At 30.6% G+C, this 13,689-nt stretch overlaps 1 protein-coding gene across 1 annotated transcript; it reads left to right on the top strand.

Annotated features, from left to right (window-relative positions):
- The first annotated feature begins 1,730 nt into the window (after positions 1–1,730).
- On the top strand, positions 1,731–11,634 carry LOC105279269 (4-coumarate--CoA ligase 1). The gene is made up of 10 exons (XM_011338930.3): positions 1,731–2,092; positions 6,961–7,253; positions 7,528–7,735; positions 8,049–8,218; positions 8,348–8,537; positions 8,740–8,894; positions 9,102–9,285; positions 10,138–10,463; positions 10,820–11,015; positions 11,345–11,634. The coding sequence occupies exons 2-10, from the start codon at positions 7,020–7,022 to the stop codon at positions 11,428–11,430; spliced, it is 1,749 nt and encodes a 582-aa protein (XP_011337232.1). The 5' UTR covers positions 1,731–2,092; positions 6,961–7,019; the 3' UTR covers positions 11,431–11,634.
- Positions 11,635–13,689: the final 2,055 nt, after the last annotated feature.

Genomic DNA, 13,689 nt, shown 5'->3' with positions numbered 1-13,689 from the left:
GTCCCGAAACAAATGTCTCCTTTTTTCCAAATTCCTTTCTTCAAGTACGCTCAGTTTATTGTGTCTTGTTGTATCTATGGTTGCAACGTATGGTTGCAACGTATATCGATCGTTTTATGTATTTTTGTGTAAGAAATTAGACGCTAATTCGCGTTATTGTCGACATATTACGGTAAGCATTGCATTCTCGTTTCACACGTAACGCTAGATGGCAAGAGGATGGATATCTTCGCGTACAAACCCGCTGAAGCAGGGTCAAATGTACAGATTTATATTAACTGTTTTGATTGCTCTTCAATGCTGAATCCATTCTTGAAGCGGATAGTTTCGCTGCTAATGAAATGCCTTGTGTGCTTACAAATATTTTTACGTAGTGGATATATCGCAGTAACAAAAATATATGTAAGTAATAACAATTTATTGTATTTGTGTGTTCGTATAATATATATTTATACATTACCTAAAGTACATAAGGATCTAAAGTAAACGGTTTCCACAATATGTAATAATTGTGCATTATTCATAGATATTTGCATATGCCTGTTAGATTTATAAATTAATTGATATTAGTAATTCATATTAATATTATTAATATGTTACATCGCATATAATGGGGAAATAGATCATAAATATTATTAAATATTATTATATTGTTACTTCGTGATTCCGTTGCAACGTGTTAAATAATTCTCTTTTCTTCGCAAAACCGATAGATTCGTAATATTTTATATCGTGTCTGTTATGTATGTTAATAGTTTCAATAAATTGCTACTATATGATATGTAAGAGATATATAATAATAATATGTAAATCTTTTATACATAAAATGCTAATTTATACACATTTGAGATGTTTACGTAATTAAGGTTGTATTAGACGTTACGTATTGTTTAGTTACAGTATTAGTTCAAAGTTCAAAGTCGTGTCTTTTATGAAGAGAAAAAGACTTTTCTTTTATATATATTATATATTTAATTTGCGATCATTAGTGATTTTTTGAGAAATAATTTATTTTTTCTCTTTTGCTGAAAGAATTTGTTGAAGAAATATTACAATTGTATTATTATTAATTTTTAGTTTTCCTTGCATTGTTTCTTTGTACGAATAATGGATCATTTTTGTAATACATAAAATAATATAATCAGAAATAATATGCAGATATAAAGTTTTGTTGATATATCAAAGTTCTGAATTTAAAATAACTAACACGCGTCATCAAATTCTTTAATATGCGCTTAATATACATCAACAAAGAAATCTGCGTGATGACAACCGTTGGTTTCACGCTTCGACATTTCTTACTATCGTCTCTCATTAAGTTATATAAGAGACACTTATCTTTTTAAAAACTTTTTTAAAAAATATTTTCTTAAAATATACTTCTTAAAAACAAAGTAATTAGAATTATTCATAAAGATTATTTCATTCTATCATTGCTGTATCGAGTATACTCATTGTCAGTATGGAATGCTACGATATAATACATCTGAATATTGTATAAAAAGCGTGGCATGTCTGAAGATTATCGATGTTCTTTTAACTTCGACTGAGCAATAATAAGATTATCACGTCTAACTTATCTGTAATAGCTTAATTATAATAATTATAATAAGTAAATATGTTTCGGTGCAACATTGCATCTATTACACGATTCTTATTGCATAGTATTTTCTTTAAATGCCTTCCTGCCGTATGATAAGCCGATGGTGGGGAGCCCGCTGGTATCAATGTCGCTACATAGTCGAATGGTTTACTAAAGAATCCAGCAGTCTGTTAGTAAAGGCAGCCACGTAGACATCAGTGATTCACCGATCGGCGTTGCAGTGACCGGTCGAGAGCTCAACTCGACGGTTCAGTTCGTGCGAGTCTTCTGGCGTCAATGTCCGCGAGTTTTCTTTTTCGTTCACGTGAAAGTGTAAATTCCCTTCAGCAACGCACTTCGGCACTGCGTGCTACAGCGACGCATTTCTGCCGATTTGTCGCGGATGCTGATTAATCACCGTGAATGAGATAGCGTTCTGTCATCGCTAGAAATAAATCGCGGATCCACGCTACCTACTACAGACGGAAGGGCCCAAAAAAAGAAGAAAGGGTAAAACACGTCGTAAATCATAGTTTGTTTCTGCCTATCTGCTTACGCAATTGTATTCCAATGTGATTTATGAAGGCCGCTGCTATTCTTGGTTCAAGATTGAAAACAAGAATCTCGTCTCGTCTTTAATAATCAAATATTCAACTGATCGATGTTATTCCGCTTTAGTATAAATTTAAAGAATTTCATCGATAAAGATCGTCGAGATTTTAAAGGCTCACGCCAATGTTATAAGCATAATATGTATGTAAAGTTTCGTACATATGTATGTATACGGTTGATGAACCAAAATTAGAAGCACAGCACATATATTCAGATCAAGCACATGCAAGGTCGTCAATGAAAACAGAACATAGCTAGATAAAACAAGAATACGTTGAACATAAATTTCTGAGAAAATCTAGTTACAACTGTTCTGATATCTAATACATTATATCCAATAGATCATATGGGACAAAAGAAATAATTCTTTGCAGTAAAGCGAAGAACAAGGTTTGATTTCAAAGAATGCTTATCGAGGATACGCTTATATTGATTTTATTAGCTCGAAATTTGATCTAGCGAGTACAGTCAGTGATCGTTTCTGCACGGCTCTACAATTCACGGCCAGTTTTAATTTTATACTTACAATGCAGCTCAGTACAAACATAATAAAACCCGAATTTTATTTGTTCCGATCTTTTTCTTAAAACATGCTGAATATGTATTTGTATAAAATATACAGAGTTTCGAAGTGATATAACTTTATAGTTTTATAGTATATCAAGATATATAATTAACATAACGCATTTCACAAGTATGGGTGTTTATGATTTGTCCCGTGAAACCGGTTCAAGTTCATGTGGTGCATGGTCAGCAGAATGAGGTCACTATGTATATTCCGTTCGAGAGACTGATATTTATACGGATTTTCTGATACTTTCTAAAAAAGTAAATACGCAACTTTATAAATAGCTTTGATTCGATGTTATTAAATAGACAATACTCTGAAAGTGCTCTCAAGAAAGTAAATGCAAATTTCTCCGTCTCTGTAGATCTTTATCAAAAAATTCTATAATTGCAAAATTATAAAAATTATATAATTACAAAAATCGTATAAATATCAATAAATGTCCACATTGATCGTACTTACGTGTAATGTACAATAATAATGAATAATAAACAATACGTTAGTAATCTTATTTTATAAGAAATAATATAACCCATACAGCACGCAAAGATTGCATATATATTGCAGGAATCTTCCACCACAACGTAGCAACATTGCAAATTCACTGCGAAATGTTTCTGCAACATTGCTATGGGATTGCAGGAATGTGAAAATGTCCGCTTTTCGGAACATTGCAACGAAACGTCATAATAATATTGCAATGTAATGAATTTGCAATAATTATAATTATTCATTATTGTATACTTTAAATATTTTTATTGATATAACTTCAATATTTTTATTTATTAACATAAATAGACAATTATATGTAATATAACAATAGTAATAAAAAATAAAATAAACATTTTCTCTATGTTTGTTATAAAAAAAGTAACTGTTCTTTATAAAAAAAACTTAAAAATCCTCTTTTCGAGATATTATTTTTCCTTTAATTATGTTAAAATATTTTTCCTTTAATTAAATAATTGAATCTTCATCGTTTTTGTTTGTATTTTGCCTGTAAAAATAAAATAGGAATTAAAATTCATATATTAGCATAAAAGTACATAAAAATATACATACTGCAAGTATGTATAGAATTATATGTAAAATGACATACTTTGATCTCTCAATCCTAACCGAAGCTTGAGCAAGCCACTTGGAAATGCATTCAGCAATTTCTGCATCAGTGGCATGATTGTGTATTTCACGAACAGCTTCTATAACAGAAAAAGTTATTAAAAATATTACAACTATTAATATGCAGTTTTCTAATAAATTTCCATAATTTTGAGGTTATAGTGATATAAACCGTGAGATAGGCAAATAGAGTGATTCTCTATTATAATTAATAGATACAAGATTTTAACAGCACACAAGTGCTATAATTAGACATAATATTATAAAAAAGTACTTACCTTTTTCTTTTACGTAACTACTTTCTTTTAGAATGATGCTCGCGTCGTACAACCACCATGTTCTTTAGATAGTCGAAAGAGACAAATACCGCATGCGCATATTACCGAGCTCAGATTCTGGTCATCACACATCATTGGTCGAATAGATTTGGACGAATCTCGTTAGGATAGGAAGACTCCAATGTTTTAATAAAATGAATTATAATTAATAGTAATTAATTACAAATGTTGATTGTGCAATGTTTCCGAAATATTAATGTCATGTTGTTACAAGTGTGCTGGTATTTTGCGAATATATATCTCTGCAATGTTGGTGCAAGCTTCTATGCTGTATGGGAATATAGTGATATTACTGTTATCAGAAAAAATAAGATAAACGGAAGAAAAATTCTCTTAATAACAGATAATAAATAAGACTATTTTTGCTATCTTATATTTTGTTATCGTACAAGTTTGTTTTTGCAATAAAAATTTGTTTGTTATCTATCGGAAATGTAAACGCAATGCATATGCAAATTATATTCATACAATGTGTTCTTACAACTTGTTTTATACATCATACGAATTCTATTTACCGTTTCTATATAATTGTCTAATTCGTGAACACAATGACTGTAATGATGCTATTTTTCTTTTAAATAATATTCGTTTTCTGATTATTTATTCGTATTCGTATCGTATTCTGATTATTACGTACGCATATATCATTATACAAAAAAATAGTGGGTAAATAAGTTTTTGTTGCAAGATCTGCTGTCAAATTGGCTTTTTGCCATAACTGCCTTAATGATTGAAATGTTATCCAGTGAATCGTTTTCTTTGGAGTTTTGAGTTTTAGAAATAGAAGATAGTTGCTAACAGCTATTTTTTTATTAGTTTCTTCATTAATCATGCTGTATCAGCTAATCATGCTTATCATGCAATCTTATTATTCTCTTGTCAGATATTCTATAATAAATTATATATATCATGTATATAACAATCTTTTATATATAAAAAGATCAATTTAATGTAAAAATTTTAAACGTAATAATACATATTATTATTAAATAACTTGTTTTATATACTTGTAAAAGATGAAATGATTTTTGTAGCATGCTCGATCGTGTAGGAATTTCGAATGTTCGTTACGTAAGAAGCTGTCTCCTTTTAGACAAATACGCCAAGTCATTGTTATCTGATTTTGAGATCAGATTGTCTGTATGAACGATAATACATCAAAATACGTCTAAAGCAGTGAGGAAAATTGACTAAATATACGTTTTATTTACGTCTGATGGACGTCACGACCATCGAGACAAAATATTTTCTACTTATTCAAGAAAGTGTGAACTTTGTACAGTACTTATATTGGTCAACTGATACAAATGCTGATTGCACATCATTATCAATAAACATTTGTTGCTTCTCGGCATGAATCAGCATATCTTCAATCAACTAGTTGATCCATTTGCAGTGATCCATTTAGTATTGCCATCTTTACTGTATTTGCCTCTGACGATGTTTGTATCGTTTAATATGAAAGATAATTTAAAATAGCAACGATAAAATTCATCGATTGAATATATGGGAAAAATATGTCTGTTAAACTCATTTGTTATCATATACAATTATTTATAGCACAGAAAAGTCGTGTGAATAAATAAACATTAAGAATTAGGATATGAACACATGACATTTCGAATGTTCATTATGTAGTAATAAACTGATAAGCAAAATTTTTTTATGTGGGGCCGCGGAGATAAACAAAACTGTAGAACTGATATCTACTTCTGAGTGAATCAGCAAAAAGACTGTTATTTACTATTTTATATGCATATTTCATTTTGAAATATTTAAGGAATAAACTTTCCATAGGTTTGTTTAGAGTCATATATTTCCAGCTTCTTGTTTAGTATGTACGGTACCCAGACTTTAGTGCGATTGATAAAAAATACAAAACGAAAAAAATACAAGACATTAATTATTGTTTGATTTTTTTATTCAAAATACACTCCTTTTGAGTTAATATAAAGTTGAAAGTGATTAAAAAATTTTTTTGAAGCGGATGATGTACTTTGTTTTCAGAATTAACTAAAACTAAACTACAGTTGAAGTTCTTTGGATGTACTGAATGTCATAACGCTTGTCGTTATTGTTAATTTGAATTTTGGAAACGTCACGCAGAGCCAAGTTAGGTGAATGTGGGAGGTGTGATGCCTTCCATATGACCAAGAAATCACGTACAATCTTGGTTTATGTGTTGGCACATTATCGTACAGAAGCGACGACGACTTTTGACATTTAGTATTTAAGTCAAAGTCGAGCAAACAACACGGAACATCCATATGATAATCAGCGTTCATTGGTTGATTCTTTTCGAATCGAAGAAAACGGAGAGCAATATCTTGTTTCGGTTCTTCTGCATTACTTCTGCTTACTTTCTTTGGCCGCTTTGTGAGTGGCTAATATTGACATGTTTCGTTATCAATTACCAGGTGTTTTTCATGAAATCTGGAAATCAATATCGGCCACTCTAAGCATGCCTTTGTAGTGCTCCATTCTGACATCTTTTTAATATTCTTCGTCAGCGTGCAGGCCGTGCAGTAGGAAGCGTGTTCTTTCAACAAGCGTCAATAAAGTATTGTTACGTTTGTAGGACTACAGACAGGATAATCCATCTATTCTGAGATTACCTTATAAAATAACATTAATCTTGATTGATATACAAAATTATTAGCGTTATACTCATTTCATAATTTCATAGAATTACAACAGAATTTATTTATATTTATATATTAATTATCTCTTCTCATTTTTAGATTTCAGACGAACTGTTCAATCAACTACTTATAATTTAATAGTGCTGTTTCATCCAATTATGGCGACGCATGTATTTCGCGGTATCCAGAGACTGGCCCGAGTGGATGTTGGTATAAGGTCATTGACTCTTACGTTAAGGCGTGCAACGACCTCATCACACATAAAGATTGTGTCGGGACCAAACGGCGAGAAAATAATCCCATCTCCGTTTGGCGAGATTTCTTATCCAGAAGTCTCGATTAATGAGTGCGTTTGGAGGGACAGCGAGAAGTATCCCAATCAAATCGCTTTGGTAATTTTGATAATCTGTTAAATCATTATCATATACGGTAGATTATTTAGATAGAACATCTTTAACTAACCGCATTATCTTTTTCAAGCAGAGTTACAGATCAATTATTTGCAACAACTTTTATTTGAAAGAATTAAGAAAAAATATTTACAAAGACAGAAAGTATTGGAAAAATAAGCGCAATCAGCACTATCAATTAAAGTAATTGCAAGTGACAAGTGTACGTGTGAAAAATTAATACGCGATGTCAATTCTATCGTATATTTTTGTGCAGGAATGCGGTATAAGTGGGAAGCAGTACACATATGCGCAAGCAAAAGATGCGTGCTATTATATCAGCAGAAGTTTGCACGACTTGGGTCTCAGGAAGGGCGATGTGATAGCATTGATAGCGCCCAATTTTCCAGAGACAGTTTTAGCCTTTCTCGGTAGCTCGTTGGGTGGACTTATTGTTACTACTATAAATCCGCAGTACACTGCAGGTACGTCATTTCATGTCCTGTTATTTCTCAGATATACTATGCAAATCAAATTTATATAGTGTGTTAATGAAACCGAGTAAAAATAGTTCATATAAATTTATATTTAACAATGCTTTACTAACAAATTTAGACTGCCCCGTTATTTGTAAATTTTTTATGATTCATAGATTTATATGAACTTTTTTTACTTCTCTCTACTCGATTTCATTAATATATTTTATAAATTTGACCTGATCTTTCTGATCTTTCATACTCTATATTCAGATATATAGAAAGTATATATAAATATATACAAATATATGAAAATTTTCAGAGGAAATATCAAGGCAACTATTGAAAGCCAACGCAAAAGCAATCATCACTTCGACCGCGATTGCATCTGTAGCGTTAGCTGCAAAAGCAGCGTGTCTTCCACCTAAAGCCCCTTTTATTGTGATCGATGATAAGACTGGCCCTATTCCAGAAGATTCGATACCTTTTAATGTTAGTTTTAGTATTAAAAAAATATTCAGATAAATAAATTAATAATATTTAACTTTTGCAAAAGGATATTATTAAGTACGATGAGACATTGCAAGACATTGGTTAAGGATAATTTTGTCAATTTTTTAGGATCTTATAACGCGAGGCAAATCATTGCCACCTGTAAACGTGGACGTATCTTGCGATGATGTAGCAATTTTACCATTCTCAAGTGGCACGACTGGATTACCAAAGGGTGTTATGCTAACACATCGCAATTTAGTTTCAAATATTATAATGTCCAATGCTTGTTATCATGATATATTCAGACCTACTACAGGTAACTTTGATATTATTTACTAAGTTATCAAGTATTCTTACTTTTATAAAATTTACAAGTTTAATTAAATTATGCGTTAAAATCAGTCACCTTTATAAAATTTTTGAAAGTACTTTCTGCTGATTTATGATCTAATGGTGACCTAATAGATCAGCGAATTTGTTATTATAATTTCCTCTTTAATTTTTCTTTCATTTTCTAGATACGTTTCAAGAGATAATACCTATGGTACTGCCATTTTTCCACATTTATGGATTGAATGGTGCGGTGCTACAACGTCTTTCTAGTGGTGGCAGAATAGTTACCATTCCAAAATTTGTCCCGGAATTGTTTCTTAACGTAATGGAGAAAAGCAAGGTAAATTTATTACAAATCTATTACGCACGAATAGATTTGTTTGCCGAAAAGTATTAAAATATTAGATTAGAAACCAGAAAGAATGTTTTAACATTATTACAAAGTGAAAATTTATTATTTATGATTCTGTATTGTAAAAATAAAGATTCTAAGCTCTTAAGTCGTAAATAAAAATATTTGTGATAATACGACAGATACATTTTCCAGGCAACTATACTATTCGCTGTACCACCTATAGTATTGTTCCTGTCAGCTTCGCCTCTCGTGAAGAAGCACCATCTCGAGCACGTTCATCTAGCAGTGAGCGGTGCCGCGCCTCTCGCTGAAACGGATGTCAATAGACTGTTTGAGAAATTCAACATTGATAGCAACTTGTTTAAGTTCCGCCAAGGTGAGTGTCTGCGCGAAATTCTCGATTTGCGAGAAGGCAAGACATTTGAGTTTCGTGGATCGGACTTCGAAATTTCGTTTGAATGCACGCAAATTTTGAATATCTTTTCTCTGGTTAAAATGAATGTAATAATTGAAACGTCGAATGAGAATGGATCGGGGATGAGTCTCGCATTTGTGGGCTTTGCGAGCGAGCGCGGTACGCGCGTTCAATTTTTAACGAAATCTGGCGAATTTGTCATGCGTTATGGAATAAAGCCATGTCAAAAGAAAGAGAGAAAGGGAGCGATGTATTAAATTCCGTATTAAATTCTACTTTTACCTACTTTAATTGATATTTCTGTGATACGCATGCGAATTCGCAGAATCCGACGAGTTAGTTTAGGAAAATGACAGTAAGTATAAGCTTTATCTATATATTGGATTTTCGATCAATAGCTTTCTAGATCCTCGTCTTTTATTTAGCGTGATTGTTTATTCGTCAAGGATGGTATTTGATATTTCAAATTGCGAGCCAGTAATACACCATAAAATTTGTACGCTTTTTATATCAGATTCTAATTTTATTTGAAATATGTGCGAAGATTGGATATTTAATTTCATTTTTGAGTTTCGCGATAATGATTTTCATAACTATAAACTATTATTTTTAAGCCATACTTTTCCTATTAGAATACTATTTTTTGATAACAAAAAATATTACACTACCTATGTCACGCAAAGTCTGTTACACATACACACACATACACACACATATATTATACATACTAGACTATATTGCATAAAATATAATTTATCATAACTGAAAGAATATCGTGAAATTTTATTTAAATTTTTACGATGATTGTTTAAGGTTACGGACTAACTGAAAGTTCGCCAGTGGCATTCATTGAAACAGGAGAGAAATTTGCCAGCATCGGAAATAATGTGGCATCTTGCGAAGCACGCTTGGTAGATATAAGTACTAAGCAGGATGTTAGCACTCCTGGGCAAACTGGCGAGTTGTGGATCAGAGGACCTCACATTATGAAAGGGTATCTGGACGATGAAGCAGCTACAAAGGAAACATTAACCGAGGATGGATGGCTGAAAACGGGCGATATCGCATACTTCGATACGGATTTCAGCTTTTATATTACAGACAGACTAAAGGAGCTTATTAAAGTCAAGGGGTTCCAGGTAACATGTCTGTGTTCTAACAAGAAAACAATTTTTCTCTTTGATTTTAATTGATCTTTTGATACACAAGTGAATATTTAGTAAGCAACTTAAAATACGAAGATTTCTTGTAACATTGATCGCATAATAAATTAATCTCTTGTAACAATTGCAACATTAATAATTTCTAAAATTTGAAATGAATGATAAAGATTAAAAAAAAAATTTTTAATGTATAATAAAGAGTCGTAACATTCGAATTACCAAATTTCGCAGTCTCGTAGTATTTATATAAATTGATAATCTCCTATTTCTATCCGTGGCGTGTAAAATGTTCACTTGAACCAATTTAAAATGTTATTTTCGCCTGGTCGAAGGTACCGCCGGCGGAATTGGAAGCGTTACTGCGGATGCATCCGGACGTGGAGGAGGCAGCTGTGATTGGTATTCCGCACGCGAGGTATGGCGAGGTACCGAAAGCGTTCGTGGTCGCGAAGAAGGATAAGAAATCTACTGAAGACGACATTAAAAACTTCATTAAAGGAAAAGTCTCCGACTACAAGGAACTCAAAGGTATGACTTGATTCCCGGCAGTCATTATAGCGTTACGGAATTTCTAATTATTTCACGACATTGATAAGATGTGACGATTCTTAAGCATACATACATATATTTATGTAAAAATTGAATATAAGTACATTATGTATATGTTACTATTTAGATATCTATAGAACATTTTCTGATATGAAAATATCATCTGAAAAAATATCATCTTAATTTTCGTATATATTTTTATAATTCGATTGTAATAAAATGTAATTTTATTCGGACTCGCAGAAGAAAGAACTAGACTATTGTAGACTATTGTTCACTGCGAATCATATTGACTTTTCTTTTTTTAGGTGGAGTTACATTTGTTGACGAGGTGCCAAAGAATCCGAGTGGGAAAATTTTAAGATCGAAATTAAAGAACATGTATAAGTCTTAATAACTTAATGATTTTATAATGACTAAAATCGTTAAGGTAATCTTTGATAAAAAATGATCGATTTTTAGAAAATCATACAAATGATATTAAAAATTTCATGTGAACGTCAGGGAAATATAATTACCGTAGGTGTACATTGTTTTATATACCTGTACAGTGTTTTTTAGTAAAAAGATTTAATAAAACAACTATTTTTACTAAAAACATTTTCTAGTACACTTTTTATGTAAAAAAAGTGTATATGTGTGTATATATATAAATAATATTATTTAGTATTATATACAATTTTATTATACGCAGAATATTTAAACAATTAAGTTTGATTTATTTAAAATATGAAATGGATAGATATATAAAATGCACAAATAAATAAAACAAACATTTTTCTGCAAAATATTTATCGGAACTAAAACGAAATCATTTTATTTAATCTACGTTAAATAAAATATTAAGATATTATATAAATAGAAGTTTTCAGAAAAGTTTTTAATTTATTAGTAAAAATATTATATATATTAACAAAAATATATTGTAGTCATAAAATATATATTATATTTTTACAAGATTGATAAAACAATAATTTAGTTACAAGTCTGAAATATTGGTTTGTTTCTCATTTTTTCATAATCGCCTCGCGATGACAGAAAAATGTAAGTTTTGTCGAAGAAAAAGCAGCTATATGCAGTGGCTGCATTTTGACAATTTTTAATTTAGTGATTCTTATTATTACAACCAAATTTATAAAAATTTACATAACAGATATACACTTATATATAAAAATATAAATTCATATTATGTATACATTATAAATAATTTGTACTAAACATATATACATATATGTTTGTGTGTGTGTCTGTCTGTATATATATGTATAGAATTATATATATATAAACATACATATATACAAATATAAATATGTATGTATGTATATATATATACACACACATACTCAACTTTTTGGAAAAATATTGTTACTTTTTATTTTGATTTTATACCTGAAATTTAAACTGTATGTTAATATTTTAAAATAAAGCAGTATTTTTTAAATCCATGTTTCTTTTAATTATTTGACATTACTATATTTTAATATTATTAATAAAATACCATAAAGTATACTTACATATTTACGATATACAAATGTAATTAATGCAAACCGTTTGGTTTGCGTATAAGAAACATACGATTGATATAAAATGTGTATTATGATTACATAACATATAAATTTAAAAAATTTAGTCTTTTTACAGGCACAAGTCTGAAATATTATTTTGTTTCTTGTTCTTTCGTAATCACCTTGAGATTACGGGAAGACGTAGAAGTTTCATCGAAGGAAAAGCAATCAGATACAGTGGCTGCATTTCCCTTTTGAAGTAAATGGAGGCAAGTAAGGCGTACTTTCGCGATTTGGATGATGAGATCGAAAAAAAATAGGATGGAGGTAAACACTTCTTTTTGTCTTGTAGCGACGAAGCGCAACTTTCACGGTCGAAACCAGATGCTTGTGCTTTCTGAATTTATACATAGCAGTTGATTGCCCGGAGAATCTCTCAGGACGCAGCTTACAAATGGAGAAAGGCAGCACGACTTTTGCATTGTTTCGTCTGCACGAAGAGATGGATTTACCAGATGCGAGATGTTATTATATCCCGCGTAGAAACGGAGCGAGCTTTGCAAGATAAATGAGAAGTAAACGTTGATACGTGTCTTTTCTTTACTTGGTTCGTTTATACTCTGGATTAATTAATGGAAAACTTTCGTTTATACTCTGGATTAATTAATATTTTAATTTAATATTTGATTAACATATTAAATTAATATTTAATAAAAAAAGATTACTATTTCAATATAAATATGTAAGATTTATTTAAGTGTGGCGTAAGATCAAATTGTTTTTGCATCAAATGGGCAGATTACGAGTTTAAGCAAATTTTATAATCTTAATAGTTAAGTCAGTTTTTTCTAAAACTTTGACAATTGCTTTTTTATATTCTGACTAAATGTTCTGTATCTTAAATCAATAATCAATTAATTATAATTTATAATTAAAAAAGTAACTTTTTATTTACTTATTACCTTTCTTTCTTCTTCGATTTAGTTTTTAAATTAATAAGTATAAATTGATAACATGAATATCAATGTTTATTTTGATGGCACTTGTAATTATGTACCGGTACGGGATACTGGTTGAATAAGCTCGCATCCAGTCGAGGAAAGCATAAAAGAAGTCACTATTGATACTGGCAAGTTGTGAAGTGTGCC

The sequence above is a fragment of the Ooceraea biroi genome, chromosome 7, assembly GCF_003672135.1.
Source record: "Ooceraea biroi isolate clonal line C1 chromosome 7, Obir_v5.4, whole genome shotgun sequence".
Taxonomy (NCBI): domain Eukaryota; kingdom Metazoa; phylum Arthropoda; class Insecta; order Hymenoptera; family Formicidae; genus Ooceraea; species Ooceraea biroi.
Note: the sequence above shows the minus strand (reverse complement) of the source record. Positions and strands in the feature narration are given on the sequence as shown.